Source organism: Herpailurus yagouaroundi, unplaced genomic scaffold, assembly GCF_014898765.1.
Source record: "Herpailurus yagouaroundi ecotype Mexico unplaced genomic scaffold, PumYag 139, whole genome shotgun sequence".
Taxonomy (NCBI): Eukaryota; Metazoa; Chordata; class Mammalia; order Carnivora; family Felidae; genus Herpailurus; species Herpailurus yagouaroundi.
Genome location: NW_024412394.1, coordinates 22,848,965 through 22,866,435, shown reverse-complemented (window position 1 = coordinate 22,866,435; position 17,471 = coordinate 22,848,965). Strand labels below are relative to the sequence as shown.

Here is a 17,471-nt window from a genome sequence, read left to right as displayed (position 1 = left end):
ACACACACACACACACACACACACACACACACACACACACACACACACAGTGAGAGGTGGGGAAGAGCAGAGAGAGAGAATCCCAGGCAGGCTCCACAGTGTCAGCACAGTGTCCAATGTGTGGCTCGAACTCAAGAAACCGTGAGATGACCTGACCCGAGATAAAGAGTCAGATGCTCAACCAACTAAGCCACCCAGGCACCCCTGCATGAGTAGATATTTCTAATGGCTTTTTCAATGAAATCTTCTGTGGATTATATCCACAGCTAAGATTTCTGTGGATATCCCAAGCCTTTAAAAGGCTCACTGTTTTGTCTACAAGACAGGCTAGAAAAGCTGCCATGGTGTGACTGTCCCACTGGCTCTTAAAGATTCCATCAAATTATCTGTTGGGGGGAAAATGTTCCATAGTGACTCTTTCAGGAACCTAAGGTCTGCAAAGAGTTAGTGAAGAAGCTACCCAATGCTTTAGATGAGACTCTCATGTGGACACTTCCTTCCAAATATCTATACAGGCTGCACTGATGAATAAATAAATAAACATGAATTCTTTAGATCTCAGCTTAAAATCCATGTCATTAGAGAAGCCTTTCCTGACCCCAAATAATCCATTAAAAATCCTCCCCAAAACACATGCACTATTCCATGTAACAACTATAAAATAACATGAATAAATACATGAGCAGTATCTAATGAGATCAAGGATGGCCTATTATAATCAAAATACACGTTTGCCAATGTAGAAAGACAAGTGGTAAAGTAGGCCATTATTAATTACTGAAACTAAATTTCAATACTTTATACACTTACTAGCAACTGAATAATACAGACATAATGCATTAAGGCTTTAGGGAAGCTCAGTAACCTCAGTGTTCCACTCTGATCTCTAAAGAATACCTGGCATTTTTAGCCACTGGTCCACACACAGTCTTGCTGCTTCTGTATCAGAATGTCCTCGAATAAATTCCAATTCCTGTAACCCATGAGCATGCTGAAAATCGATTTTTTCCTAAAGATATTAAGAAGAAAATTAATTAACCTATGATTACTAACCTGGTTTCCTTAAGAAAAAGATTTTAACATACTAGTGATCAGAAAATACTGATTATCCTTTGTCCCTGTAACTCCATATCTGGACATCTATCCCAAAGAGAAAAGTCAAAACAAAGGTTCATGCTCTAAGATACTGATTCCAATGTTATCTGTATTTGCACAAAGTTTGCTACAACCTACATCTCCAACAATGGGTACTGTTTAATTATGTATATATATTTCGTGAAAGTCAATTAGAAACATTAATCAAACTTTTTCAGTGAAGTAGGAATGTATTTTTATATCAAGTAGATCACCAAATAGTATTAAACAAATGAGGCCAAATATAAATAAATATTAATTTCAAGCTATATGTAACTACATCTGCTGCAGAGGGGGAACAAATGCTGAAAGTAAATATATAAAATGTCAATGACTATCTCTGGGAGTGGAAATATGAATGATTATTTTTATTTTTAAACCAGTATACATTCTTTTCGAATTTTCCACATATGTTCTGAAGTATACAGAAGCCTATTCAATATCTGTTCAGTGAATAGTATTAATAAGAGCAGATATTCATTAGTACTGAGTATGTGCCAGTATAAAGCATTTATTACCATCTAGATCCACAATTGGCAAACTTTTTTCATAAAGGACCGGACCAGTAAATATTTTTAGGTTTTGCAGACCATACAGTCCCTACTGCAACTACTCAACTCTGCATGAAAGCAGCCATAGATAACATGTAAACAAATGGGGATTGCTATGTCCCAACAAAATCTTATTTACAAAAAAAGGTGGCAGGCCAGGACCAACCATGAAATTAGACTTGTGCTTTAGACTGTTAGTTTCTAACTCTTCCTGTATATTACCTGTAAATCTTTTGCATACTGTCTGATCATGCTATATCTAACAATTAACACTTATTGATGACTTATCATGCCATTATTCTAAAAGCATTTTAGATTTTTCACAATAACTTTGTGAGACAGGTACTATTACTGTTTGCATTTTATGATGGGAAAACTGAGGTACACAGAAAGGTCAAATAAATTGCCCAAGGATAAATAACAATGACAGGATTTAAACTCTCACAATTTGATTCTAGAATCCATGCACTTAACTAGTATACCATACTGCATCTCAACAAAGTTGTTCTTAAAAAGAAATCACAAAGTCACAAATGCTTGATTTGTAAGAGACAGGCCAGAATAATCAATGGCCTAGTTAGCAATACAACAAGATCTTCTATCAAAAAGTAGAGGAACAGGGAGATTCAAGATTTAAATCTGAAAAAAATCTTCTATACAACATTGTTCAAAGTACAGCCATACGACACTAATTCTCAAAGATGTTAACAAGCATTATATAGAGATTTAAAAAATTCTCTATAATCAAATTAAGTAAGTATAGAAGCAATGGTTTTAATACAAAATTTAAAAGTCTCCTTTAGTGCAGGACTTCCAAAGCCTTCAAGTGTCAATGTCTGTGTGATTTTCCACACAGAGAATATGCAGTATCTCAAGAAATTATCAAATTTTTTTTCCCAAAGTATATCCTGCAGTATTAGTGTTCTGAGTAATATGTTATGGAAAACAAAGCTAGTTTATCCAAAGAAGCAATATGGTAAGCCTCTGGTAGACTCCAAAGACGTTTTCTAATGTACAAAATTAAACTACTTATCATAGTTCCTTACAAAAATTTATCACAATAAAAACTCTTAGATTAAGATCAAGTACAACTACATGCCAGCCAACAGCCTATTTATTTTAAATTGTCAAAATTTAAAAATAAACAAATTTTAAAAAGTTCTGACATTTTTTATAACAGAATTTGAACTCTCTGGTGATAGTCAATGCTCAAAAAACACTTGTTGGCTGAAGTCATCCCCAAATTACCCACTACTTTTCCTTTGTCATGAAGCTTCTTCCACCAACTTTAGGGTTATAACCCTTTTTGTAAGTCATCTTAACTTTTACAGTATAGCCACAAGCAAAGCTGGTAGCTGGTCAACTAGTCAACACAACATTATCTCTGAAAGTAATTTATCTAGTGAAGATTTTGAAGTTTATTTACTTTGAGAGAGCACGAGAGCACAGGTGTTTGCACACAAGTAGGAGAGAGTAGAGAGAACAGGAGAGAAAATCCTAAGCAGGCCCTGTGCTATTAGCACAGAGCTCCATGTGGGGTGTGAACCCATGAACCATGAGATCATGAACTGAGCTGAAACCAAAAGTGGGATGCTTAATCGACTGAGCCACTGAGGTGCCCCAAGAATTTTTAAAATTTCTTTTTAAGTAGGCTCCATACCCAAAGCGGGGCTTGAACTCATGACCCTGAGATCAAGAGTTGCACACTCTACTGACTGACACAGCCAGGTACCCCATATGCAGTGAAGGTTTTAATGAATTTTCTTTTTTTCTATAAAACCACTCCATCACAAAAGATGAACAATTCACCTTAATAGTAAAATATCAATAATTCACAAAGGCCTAAGAATAGTTGGAAGATATTTTCTACTATATCTAGTTTTAGTCAGAGTTATAATCCACTAAAATTCCTCAACAGTTATTTTTATTTTCGTTTCATTATCCTCCTTTCTGGGTAGTTTATTTTTGTTTTCTGTCATCTAGTTAAAACAAAAAAGAAGTTATCTATACAGGAAACCAAATTTTAAAAAATCATGAATGGATAGCAAGCAGTGAACTAAAGCATCTGTGTTACTTTCTCCCTTAGAAAATGAAATCTTAGGGGCATCTGGGTGGCTCAGGTCATGATCTCAAGGTTTGCGGGTTTGAGCCCCATGTCCAGCTGTGTGCTGACAGCTCAGAGCCTAGAGTCTGCTTTGAAATCTCTGTGTCCCTCTCTCTCTCTCTCTGCCCTCCCCCACTCTCGCTCTGTCTCTCTCTCAAAAATAAATAAACATAAAAAAAAAGAAAGAAAGAAAAAAAAAGGAAAATGAAATCTCGGGGCACCTGGGGCTCAGTTGGTTAAGCGTCTGACTCTTGATTTTGGCTCAGGTCATGATCTCATGGTTGGTGGGTTTGAGCTCCATGTTGGCTCTGTGCTACAGCCTGCTTGGGATTCTCTCTGCCTCCCCCTCCCCAAAATAAATAAACTTGGAAAAAAAAAAAAAGAAATTTTAAGAAAAAAGAAATTTAGATACATTTATTTTTCACAACTGATTAAACAAGAATCTCACAATTTCAAGTTCATTCAATGCTGAGGTAAAGTCTTTAACAGAATAAATCAGCATTTATATGGGTAGAAGCTGAAACCACCCTTGAGAAAAGCAATTTCTTGAGAAAAAAGAAATTTCTTGAGAAAAACAATTATCATAGTGCCTATAAGATTCTGAACTCATCACAGACGCTTTATTATCCATATGGGAACACTGCCTGGGAAAAGAAGCTAGCATCATTCAGGAAATCTGTGGAAAAGGACAGCTTGCAAATCACCCCTCTCTCAAGATTTTCCCCATGACCCATAAACAATACATTTAACATAGTTTTGGGGAAAAAAATCTTCCTTAAAATTGATTATTATTTCTGCCAGGAAAGAAATGATCCTATTTTTTTTTTTATATCTCTATGCATTAAACATTTTAAACATACAACTAGAATACTATGCACTAGTTTAATTGGTATTACATTATGAAGTAAAAGTCCCCAAACAAATCTATTTCTAAATGTAAAGAATATTAATTTATTCTATACCAAATTGGGAGATACTAAAACAGAGGCTAGAAATATACAAATTCCTTTAAGATAACCAATGGACAAGCAATCAAAACACAGATGTTAAAATTATAAAGTCATAGTGCTTATCCCAACCTGGGAGATTATCTCCAACTCTATCCCTACCAAATTAAAGGACAAAGTCTATAAAAGCTAAGTGACCTGCTGAAACCCAAACAAGCAGCTGGCAGTGCCATGATTTCAATTTTTCTTTCTTTTTTTTTTTAAAGTAAGCTTTACATCCAATATGGGACTTGAACTCATGACTCTGAAATCAAGAGTTGCATGTTGTAGGAGTGCTTCGGTGGTTCAGTTGGTTAAGGGCCTGACTCCTGATTTCAGCTCAAGTCACAATCTTACAGTTGTGAGATGTAGCCCCACATTAGGCTCTGTGCTGAGCATGGAGCCTGTTTAAGATTCTTTCTCTTGCTTTCCCTCTGCCCTTTTCCCTTACATATGTGTGCTGTCACTCTCTCTCTCTCTCAAAAAAAAAAAAAAAAAAAAAAGAGTTGCATGTTATACTGACTGAGCCAACCAGGCACCCCTCAATTTCCATTGCCAAAGTCCTAGTATGAAGCTTTATTTACCCAACTCATCAACTTTCTACTCCTAACAGACATTTGTCAGCCCTGAGGGATTCTTTTTTAATTTTTATAAAAAAAAAAAAAAAATTTTTTTTTTTTTAAAGTAAATTCTACCCTCAACGTGGAGCTCAAACTCATGATGCTCACATCAAGAGTCACATGTTCCATCGACTGAGCCAGCCAAGTGCCTCAGTATTGAGGGATTGTTTAAGTAATTCATCCAGGGCCTTCTAAAGCAAGTGAAGAAAAAGATTTACATCATTAGATATTCTAAATTAGGCTTCATTTTCCACATAGCAGCTTTTTGACAAACCTGATTGAAAATTCCTTCCTTTTAGTAATAGATTTCATCTGAAGGGACAGGCTCAAGTTTGAGAAAGCAGTCTGATTCTATTTAGTAGAAAAACCTTTCTTTTAATAGCTTTCTAATAACCTTTCTTTTAATAGCTTACATCTATGAGAGCACCAATAAACTCTTTTCACCCTTGTGATATAGTAATCAGAAACCCTTAATTGCTTATCTGGTGTAAGAAATCCCATGATTTTTAATTCCCAAAAATAAAGCCCAGTCAATTTTTTCTCCTGTATACATATATGATCAGAATCTAACAAACTAAAGACAGAGATATAAAAAGTTATTATGAATTACTACTAAATTAATGAGCTATCTAGAGTCCATACTGAACTGGATTCAATTACACATTTTTTGATGACAAGTTTCTCTTTACAATTGTATTCTAAACAATTCTATAATTTGATAAAACACCAACTAAAAAACACCAACCACATACCCTGAATGCTCTATTCTTCTCCTCTTTCTGCTGTTTCTCCACTTCGACGTGGCGGGCTAGACGAGCCAGAGTTAAAGCAACTTTATCCTTCTGATGGTCAATATAGTCTTTATGCTTAACATTATCCTATAATTGAAAAAAACATTTTCAATTTTTTTTTTAACTAACAAAACAAGCCTTGGGATAACGAATCCATTTACCAAAGCGTTATTGTACTAAAGAACCATTTACCTTTTTTTGTAGTTTATTTCTTTAAGTAAGCCCTACACGCAACATGGTACTCAAATTCATGACTCTGAGATCAAGAGTCACATGCTCTTCTGAGTGAACCAGCCACGCACTCAAGAAAAATTTACTTTTATCATCAGCAAATTTCTAAGAACATGTCTTGTGTATTATGTATTTCATGTAGTATTTTATAGGTCAATTATCCACCAACATCTTTCATTTTCTAAAAGTTAGATAAACTAGCTTCTAAGGACAATTTATCATCTTTATTTACTTTATAATCATCTGGATATTGAAGAGTTTGGTGTTGCTTTGTTCTTCTGATCTATAAGGTAATGCCATTAAGCCATTAGTCCACCTCTAAAAGGTCTAACAGTACAAACATCCTTGATTCTGGCTTTTCAGCAATGCCAGAACAATATTTATTTAAGAGAAATTATTGATTAAAAAAATAGATCTAACTTCCAGTTTCCAGTCCAACATGTAAGGAGCTTATAAGCTACCACTTCATTCTGTCGAGTAAAAAGCTGAAAAAACCAAAAGTGAACAACTCTTCTTAGATCCACCAGAGAAGTGAGGTCACAGTATAAATTGGTACTCCAAAAAAGACAGGGGGCAAATACAGAGAATCCCAAGTAAATGGAGCAAAAACCCATGAGTGGAAATCTCAGCAGGAAGCAATAAAGGCAAAAAACCTCCACTGTAACTGATGGATTGCGAGAGGCTCAGTGGGATAAATCTAAGAGTTAACAACCGCAGGATGACCCAGTCATGGAGAGCCCTCACACTTTTGTGAGTTTACCTCCAAGGAGTTCTACCAGGTTCTCAAAGTAAACACTGGAGAAAAATCCCTTCATTCTTCCAGCAGGGGGAGAAGAAAAGTAAACATTTTGAAATATGCCAGAGCATTCTGTTCTTAACAAGGTCTGCCCTCACCAACAACTATTTTACCAGATGGTAACCTTGTAGGAGTTTTATCAGAACCTAACCAACCTGGGAAAATGGAAAGACCCAATCTAGCTCCATTTAGCCTTCCACATGAGGGAAAGTGAAATACCCAATTTCAGGCCACACTAGCCATCCTTCCCGATTGAAAGAAGGGGATGAGAAGCACTGCTGAAGGTCACAGTCCAGGGGCACAGGCTCAACAAGACAGAGACTTAATCACAGGACTATACAGTGCTACCACGCCCCATTCTTTACTATCACATTATAAAGGCCCATTTACCACAGTTCCTTTTACCTAACACATCTTATCTACCTTTCCACCGAAAATTATAAGGAACACTAAAAGGCAAAAAACACAGTTTGAAGAGCCAGAGCAAGCACAGAAAGGCAGACACGGCAAGGATGTTAGAATGATCAGATCAGGAATTCAAAACAACTATGATTAACAACATGAAAGAACAGATGCGTAATGTAAGTAAGAGAGAGAGAAATCCTAAGAAAGAATCAAAAAGAAATGGTAGAGATCTAATACACTATAAGAGAAATGAAGAATGCCTTTGACAGTGCCCTTAGTAGACTGTACACTGCCGAGGAAAGAATCTCTGTGCTTGAGAATACGGCCACAGAAACTCCCAAAACCAAAAAACAAAACAAAGACCAAAATAACCACAAAATGGAATATCCAAGAATTGTTACAAAAGATGTTACACATACATAAAATACGAGAAGAGAGAAAGAACAGAAAACTTTATGCAATGACTAAAAATTTCCCCCAATCAATGCCAGACAAACCAGAAATCAAGAAATAAAATCCTCTTTGTTCACAGATGACATGATCTTTCTTAAAGAACAACATGCAGGGGCACCTGAGTGGCTCAGCAGGTTAAGCGTCTGACTTTCGATTTTGGCTCAGGTCATGATTTCCCAGTTTCAGAAGTTTGAGCCCTGTATCGGGCTCGGTGTTGCTGGTGTGGTGCCTGCTTGGGATACTCTCTTTTTCCTAATCTCTCTGCCCCTCCCTGCTAGTGCTCTCCCTCAAAATAAATAATTAAAAAAAATAAAAAACAAACACGCAAATATATAGTAGTTAGGGGTAAAGTAACCTGTGTAATTAGATACTTGTAGCAGCTTTATTCATAAATGCCAAAACTTGGAAGCAACCAGTATGTGTTTTAGTAGGTGAATGGATAAACTGTGGAACATCCAGATGATAGAATATCAGTGCTGAAAGGAAATGAGTCGACAAAAAAAAAAAAAAAAAAAGTCATCAGTTTATGAAAGGACATGGAGATTTAAATACATATTACTAAATGAAAGAAGCCGATCTGAAAAGGCTATACATAGTGTATGATTCCAACTATATGACATTCTGGAAAAGGCAAAACTATGGTGATAGTAAAAAAGATCGGTGGTTGCCCAGGGTTGAGGAGAGGGGAGGATGAGCTGGCAGAGTACAGATTTGCAGGGCAGTAAAATTATTCTGTATGATACTATAAAGGGGACACCTGTTATCACAAATTTTTATAAACTCACAGAATGTACGTTAATAGTGAGCCCTAGTAAACTATGAACTTAGTGATAATGATGTGTCACTCTAGGTTCACTCACTATAACAAATGTATCATTATGCTGGGGGATGTTGATAATGAGGGAAGCTGTACATGTGCAGGGGCAGGAGGTATACAGGAAATCTCTGTATCTTCCTCCCAGTTTTGCTGTAAACCTAAAACTTCCCCCCAAAATAAAGTCTATTAAATTTTTTTTCTACTAGAAAGACTGGGTTACTCTGTATCACTCTGTAGGCAAATCAGTCATTTATGTGCAACCCAAATTTTATCTACAGTGGGATAGAGTTGCATCATCAACCATGTCAAACATCAAGTGTGACTTTCCAAGTACACAAAAGTTACACGGAAGTGAGTATACATGAAAAGGTCAAAATGGTATTTTCAATATGAAGCTGCATCTTTGCAACAAGAAATGCTCACAGAATCACTTTTGGTACAAGTAGTTCCAGCTGACTTCTGACCACTTGGCCAGCCTACATATACCCTTGTACCAGGTAATAGATGACATTCTCCTAACTTCACCAAAATATTCTTTTACAAGGCATAGAACAATGCAGCTTATTAGAAAAAGAGTCAGAAAAATCTTTATCAGAGCTCTGATCCTTTAGTAAAGACATCTTTACCTGTCTTAAAAACAAAAATTTACTCTTTGGGAAGACAAAAACAATACCCCTTTATTTAAAATGTAAATACTACCTTGAGAAGGAAATCTAGAGTAGATTCTAAAAGAATTTTTTAATTTAAGGAAGTTAATGATAATCAAACATGGGCCTAGAGTATGTTAGTTTTCCTAACAGATACACTTTTTAGGTTTTAAACTCTAGTAAAAGTTGTGCTTGGAAGGTTAAGTAAACCAAGGTCACATGAACACAAGGTAGACAAGGTATAAATTAGGGTTTACCTATAAAAATATGTTGTTGGATCACAATTCTGGGGACAGAAAGAAGGCCATGTTCTGGATTAAGGTAATTCTAATGCAGGAAGAACTACCCTTGAATTGATGGTTCACTATCATTTTACTTTTTCCTAGGCCACTACAAAATAACCATTCTGAAATACTTCTCAAGTTACACTCATTCAGGAAGATTTTACATAATATTTATTCTTCTTGAAGTTTCCTTTAAAGCACAATTAAGGATTCTCTGCTTTACATTATAAATTATAAATATACTCTCGGGGCACCTCGGTGGCTGAGTTGGTTTAAGCATCTGACTCTTGGTTTCAGCTCAGGTCATGATCTCATGATTTGTGAGTTCAAGCCCTGATCTGGCTCCACATTAACAGTGTGGAGCCTGCTTGAGATCTCTCCTCTCACTCTGGCCCTCCCCTGCTTGTGTGCTACCTCAAAATAAATAAATAAATAAACTTAAAATTTTTGAACATATGCTGGGCAGAAAACTAGCTGAAAATTAAAGTCTGAAACAGATTATATATCCAACGGGAAAAATTTTTAGTAATCCATTAGTCACAAAATATAGGTAAGAATTTTACTCCATTCAAACTATACTCATAAGCTAGGAAGATAAATTATTTAGTACCTTTAATCAGCACTTATACATCTGTTTAGATCTCTTCAACCTCATTCTAAAGTTAGTCTCTAGTCCTAGAACATTACCTTTTGGAGAACAATTAAAGACTGTTGGTATTATTGTTTGCTAAAATTATTTTTCCTGTATTTAGTTATCAGTAGCCTACGTTAACACTTAATGAACTAGCTGACTATATCAATCAAAAGATTACTTCTGTGATTCCCAGCTAACTCTGATCTGTTTATTTAATCTTTCATGACTTTGAAGGATTCAAAAGACCTAACAGCTCTGATACTGAAAAGACATTTGAATTTATTTTCCTTCTTTTCCTCAAAAGGGAAAGTTTCTATTTTCTTCTTAAAAATAAAAAACAAAAAACAAACCCCAAGCCCCCAAAACCCCACCTCTGGCTACCTATATTGAAAGCACATAAGTAGATATGAAAGACAATCTTCTAGGAGTAGCTAAAAAGGAATGAATGGCAGCCAGAGAAAGAGTGAACTTCAACTTTGAGACTTCTGCCATTTAAATTGACAAAAATTAATTATATGAGGCAGGGGATGATACTCATATATTTTTCCATCACAACTTAGGTTTGGGGATCACGGTTGCTGGTTTAAGCCAGGCATGAGTAATGGGTTATTTATGAACACACACTCACTCCAGGAAGCCAAATCCTTTGAATTTCCATTTTTAGGGGTTCAAGATGAGGGGCAGCCTCTAGATCTTACTGAATTACATACTTCTATGGTTCTGGGAAAACACACATGCACTGGAAAAACGAGATGACTGATATTAAAACACATACTAGGGATTTTGCCTATTAGGTCGCAGAAGACCTTATTTTGCACAAAAATAGAACAGGTAATTCAAAGAATCAATATGTTTGGAAATATATTTTAACTTATCAGAAAGAAGCAAGGGGAAAAAAACTTACTGCAGGCCACCTTGTTACTGATTCAAAAGCAGAATCAAAACTATAGTGTTATTTGTCAGGAACACGGGCAGACAGTGAACTCATTTCAGGATAGACCAAAGTGTATTAAATGTTTCTGTAGAATTAAGATGAAAAGGGGCCACTATATTCTTAGGTGTGGGAGTCTCCACCATTCCATTAGTGACAAAATACTGAATTGTTATTTAACGTGAAGTCACAAAATTCTAGGAGTGTTCTTCTTAGGCCAGATTTGCCAATCTTCCCCAAAGCCTGTAGTATTAATAAGCATTTAGGTCCTTAGAGTTTCTCTATGGTCAGACTTTCAGATATGTAAATTCTCAAGCTAGAAATGGAATTGGCTCTCAAAGGTAAGAATGGTAAGAATAAAGACACAGGGAGGATGATGTCACATGAAGAGACTAAGTCACGCAGGGAGAATGTCATGGGAGACAGAGGCAGAAACAGGAGTGATGAAACTGCAAGCCAGGGACTGCCGGCCACCGCTAGAAGTGAGGAGAGAGGTGAGGACCCTTCCCTAGAGTGGTCAGAGAGTGCATGGTCTGGCCAAACTTGGACTTGTAGTCTCCTGAACTGTAAGAGAATAAATTTCTGTTGTTTTAAGCCAAAAAGAGAAAACAAAAAGAATAAAATGTTAGCAGCTATAGGATCTTCAGAGCCATCTTTCTTGAAGCACTTGCTGTGCTCACCCTGGATTAACTTCCATATTAGAAACTATTAAAGAATACTACTGAGTCCAGGGTTACAGCAAATAATCTGCAAGAAAATGCTACCCACTCAGTTATTTTTTGGGAGAAGAAGATGATGGTCTCAAGAGATACACTGGGGAGGGGGAGAGTCTGTTTGCCTCTATTTTAGATCATTCTCTGCATCAGTTTTTCTTCCATACCCTCTCCTCTCCCATTGGGGAAGCTGTGTGGGGTTTTCATAGAATTAAGAAGAAAGTTGTCAAGTCAGAAAATGTTAAAAGGCATATCCTAGTTCAGGGACCATGGAAAAAAATTTATGAAGACTATTGTTTGTTTTTTAATTGGGAACCAGAGGTATGGTTAAAATCCCAGTCTGACACACACAAAAAATCTGTGGGTGATCAGGAGTCGGAAGGTTACAAAATAAGGGACACACTGGGTACAGGAAGAAAAGCTGTTCCAGAACCTCAGAAGCCAGGCTAATATGGCCTCTCTCTGTGATCCTGTTTCTGCTCACTCTGGACACTATGAACTCCTTATATCCTCTGGTATATTCTTTAGATTTTTATCTAAGACTTGGGTTTTATACAAAGCAAATTTGAGTTGTGTCCTAGAAATGGCAGTCAGATTAAGAATACGGGTTAAATCTGAGTACACATATCCATGAAAGTTAAGCACAGACAGGCATACCTCATTTTATTGTGCTTCGTAGATACCACGTTTACAAATTGAAGGTTTGTGGCAGCCCTGCATCCAGTAAGTCTATCGATGTGATTTTCCCAACAGTATTTGCTCACTTTATGCCTGTCACATTCTGGTAATTCTTGCAAAATTTCAAAATTTTTCACTATTGTATTTGTTATGCCGATCTGTGATCTTTGATGTTACTACTATAATTGTTTTGGGGTGCCATGAACTACATATAAAGACTGCGTAAACGTTGTCTGACTGCTCCACTGACTGGCCATTCCCTTGTCGCTTTCTCTTTCCTTAGGCCTACTCCCTGAGACCTAAATATTGAAATTAGGCCAATTAATAACCTGATGATAGCCACTAAGTGTCCAGATGAAAGGAGGAGTTGCACAATTTATCACTTTAATAGCTAGAAATGATAAAGCTCTGTGAGGAAAGCATACTGAAAACCATGATAGGCTGAAAGCTTGGCCTCTTGGACCAAAAAGGCAAGTTGTGAATGCAAAGGACAAGTTCTTAAAGGAAATTAAAAGTACTACTCTAGTGAACAAACGAATGATAGGAAAACAAAACAGCCTTATTGCTGATATGAAGACAGTTTTAGTGGTATGGACAGATCAAAGCAACCATAACAAAGTAACCATAACATTCCCTTAGGCCAAAGCCCAATCCAGAGCAAAGCCCTAACTCTCTTCAATTCTGTGAAGGGTTAAGTGAGGAAAAAGAAAAGCTAGTTTGAAGCTAGTTGTTTTCACAAGGCTTAAGAAAAGCTGTCTCAGTGAACAGTGAAGTGCAAAGGGAAGCAGCAGGTGGCTACACTAAGCCACAGATTTTCAATGTGGATGAAACAGCCTTCTAATGGAAGGAGATAATATCTAGCACTTTCATAGCTAGAGAGAAGTCAATGCATGGCTTCAAAACTTCCAAGGACAGGCTGACTCTCGTTAGGGGCTAATGCAGCTGGTGACTTTAAGTTGGAATCAACGCTCATTGACCATTCTAAAATCCTAAGGTCCTTAAGAATTATGCTAAGTTTACTCTGCCTGTGCTTTATAAATAGAATAAGGCCAGGATGATAACACATCTGTTTACATCATGGCTTACTGAATTTAAGCATACTGTTGAGACCTACTGCTGAAAAAGAACTCCTTTAAAATATTACTGCTCACTGACAATGCACCTGGTCATCCAAGAGCTCTGTTGGAGATACACAGTGAGATTCATGTTGTTTTTACGCCTGCTAACACAACACACATTCTATAGCCCATGGATTGAGGAACAACTTCAACTTGCAAGTCTTATTATTTAAGAAATTTATTCTGTAAGGCTATAGTTCCATACATAGTGATTCCTCTGAGAGATCTAGGCAAAGAAAATTGAAAACCTTCCGGAAAGATTTATCATTCTAGTGGCCATTAAGAACATTTGTGATTCATGGGAAGAGGTCAAAATATCAATATTAAGAGGAGTTTGGAAGAAATGGATTCCAACCCTCTTGGAGGACATTAAGGGGTTCAAGAGTTCCGGGAAAAAGGAAGGAAGTGCAGGTGTGGTGGAAATAGCAAGAGAACCGGAATTAGCAAGAAGTAGAGCCTGAGGATGTGACTCAATTTCTGTAATTTCATGATAAAACTTGAGTAGATGAGGAGCTCCTTATCAATGAGCAAAGAGATTTCCTGAAATAGAATCTACTCTTGTGAGGATGCTGTGAAGACTGCTGAAATGACAACAAAGGATTCAGAATATTACCCCGCTTGAGAGATTGTTTCTGAAACTTAATCAAAGCAAAAAACCTCACTGTAATTTTATATTAATTGCCACAGCCACCACAAACTTCAGCAACCACCAACCTGGCCAGTCAGAAGCCATCATCATCGAGGCAAGACAAGAAAAAAAGGTTAAAACTCACTGAAAGCTCAGATGATGGTTAGCATTTGTTAGCAATATTTTTAAATTAAGGTATGTATATTTTTTTAGACATACTATTACTGCACACTTAACATCTGTGGTGGTCTGGAACCAAACCTGCAAAATCTCCAAGGAATGCCTGCACAGGTGAAAGTAAGACTTCTTTTGTTTTTGAGGACAAAATGTTTATGTTTTAATGTAGTAGAGTTGAGTTATAGCAAAAATTCCAAGCTAGAAGTAAGGTATAACTTGGGCAGGAAAGGAAGAATCTCTTATGAGATCTAATCCGTAATAATGGGATTCAATGTGTCAACATAACTGGGGGCAGAGGGAAAAGCAAAGCCTGGGATAGGAGTCCCTTATTTTGTCAACTAAGGACATTTTTTTTTTTTTTTTTTTTTTAAAGTAGGCTCATGCCCAGCGTGGAGCCCAATGCAGGGCTCAAATTCAGGAACCTCAGATCAAGACCTAAGCTGAGATCAAGAGCTGGACTCTTAACTGACTGAACCACCCAGGCACCCCAAGTAAGGGCATTTTAAAGGAACTAATATCAATGGTCACCATTTCTTACGAGTAAAGACACAACCTCAGGCTGATCCTTTAAAATTTCCCTTAATAGTCTCATATTAAACAAATTTAGCCTTGTGAAAAACTAGCTGCACTATCCTGATTTTTCTTTTTGCTACAAGCCAATAACCACCTCAAAATCAGTTCAGTTGAACTTCAAATTAGTTTTGATCATGAACTCACAATCCTGATCATAAAAGATCATGAGGAGTCACATCCAGGGTGACTACTATTTAGACAAAATTTCCACCAAAGTAATTAATACTTTCACTTACTAGTCAAGTTTAATGAGCTAAGATTTCCTGGATACTATTAAAATTTCTAACATTCATGTGAAACATCTATGTGAACTATAAAATCATACAATATCATTAAATAGGCAAATTAATGACAAAATAGCACAATACCGCTGATCAATGAAGTTATCATCTATATGTATTTCAATGTCTTTTTTCCCTAACTTGTATTTAAGTGAAAATAATTTTGTTTTTTGTTATATAAAATATGTTAAGTAAAATCTAGAAAGCTATAAATCAAATCTTAATAGCAGTTGTTTCTTTCTGTCTGGAAAGTTTTTTTTTTCCCCTTTTTATCTCTATTTCCTAATATTTCTACAGTGAGCACATGTAATAAAATTATTTACAGAATTTCAATTTTTTTTTCAGTAGACTTCACACCCAGTGCAGAGCCCAATATGGGGCTTAAACTCACGACACTGAGATCAAGACCTGAACCTGATCAAGAGGAGGATACTTAACTGACTGAGCCACACAGGTGCCCCATGAAATTTCAATTTTTAACAAACAAGACAGCATAAAGACAAAAAGAACTGAGGATCTCATTCTTTTGTTTGGGAATGATAGATTTGGTTTAAATTAATCCCTTACAAAAATAGAAGTTTAACATTTATACTTTATAAAGGTAGATGGAAATTCTGTATCTAGAAGCAACATAATCTGTTAGTAAATTGTATTTAACTTTTCTTTTCCTCCAGATTTTTCCCTCTAAGAAATCCAATGACAAGATAACATTATTTTCCAAACCTAACAGAAAAAGATACTAATCATAACTAAGGTAAGTCATATTCAATTCACAGACTTAAGGGCTATCAGGAAAGTGTATTTTACACAGTTTTGATGTCAAACACCATTACTGTTTTAAAGCAAAAAGCAAAATACACGTATGCTTTAAAAAATTATGAAGTACCCATACCCATTTGTACTTTTAAGTGTACTTAAATTATTAAAAGTATATTTAGTCAAATTAAAAATACTAGTTTATTTAGCCTAGACCTGACCATCCTCTTTTTCTTTTTGGAATATAAAAATAGAAAGCAACATTCTTAACTTTTCCAATGACCAAGGTAATTTCTAAATATACATATTTATTCACAAGAAAGCTAACAATGTCCCAAAAGTAATTTTAACTATAACTTAAATTTCACAGGTGCGTTTTCTTTCAAAATTCATCTACAAATGCCCATTTCTTGGACCATTCACTCAATCCTTCAGTGTATTATAGTTTAAGAAGCCAAGTGCCATATACTTGCCAACTCCCCTTTCGTAGTTAAGAACTGGACTTGGCAGTGAATGCTGAGAAAACAGGCTATAATCCATTTAATAAAACTTTTCTAAGGTCTCATGAATAAATGTTTTTAAAATATTAAATACAGGCAGATTTTCCATTTTACTCTTCACTCATCTGCTCACCCAAAAGTTGAGCTTCTTACTGCCATTAAGTCACTTTTCTAGAAATATTTGCCAAGATTAAGTTAAAGGAAATACAGAATTAAAAGAATAAATCTGCTTTTGTAAAGCATTTTCTAGAAACAATACTGAACAAGGCAGGGCTTCACAGAAGAAATTATCATTTTATAATAGTTTGTGGCATTATATCATTTTGAGGCTTTTTTATAATGAGCAACTGACATATTTTAAAATCACCAATCTCTAAAAAGCATTTTAGTTGTTGAGTAACTATCAAATTTGGCATTATACAAAATTACTTTTTTAATGGAAATAATGAATATAGCCAATGGAGCGCTCTGTGAAATGGACTAATTCTCACTCCTTACAGGATGATGTAAGCTAGGAGAAAGCACTGTAAAAATAGTTATCCAGAGAGGTGATCACAACAACCCAGTTCCCTATCTGACACACCAAAGGTGCTTTTTTGGCTACAGAAAAGCCAGTAATAAGGAAAGATGAGCTTTGTAGGAGGTGGGGGGGGGAGGGGGGGA

At 36.0% G+C, this 17,471-nt stretch overlaps 1 protein-coding gene across 2 annotated transcripts in view; it reads right to left on the bottom strand.

Annotated features, from left to right (window-relative positions):
* The window catches only part of ZNF451 (zinc finger protein 451), an 88,932-nt gene that overhangs the window by 49,063 nt on the left and 22,398 nt on the right, over window positions 1-17,471 (bottom strand). For both annotated transcript variants that reach the window (XM_040473838.1, XM_040473839.1), the window contains 2 exons: window positions 6,148-6,273; window positions 898-1,009 (listed from right to left, as the gene is read on the bottom strand). In XM_040473838.1, coding sequence (XP_040329772.1) covers window positions 898-1,009; window positions 6,148-6,273 — 238 coding nt within the window. The remainder of the gene's footprint in view (window positions 1-897; window positions 1,010-6,147; window positions 6,274-17,471) is intronic.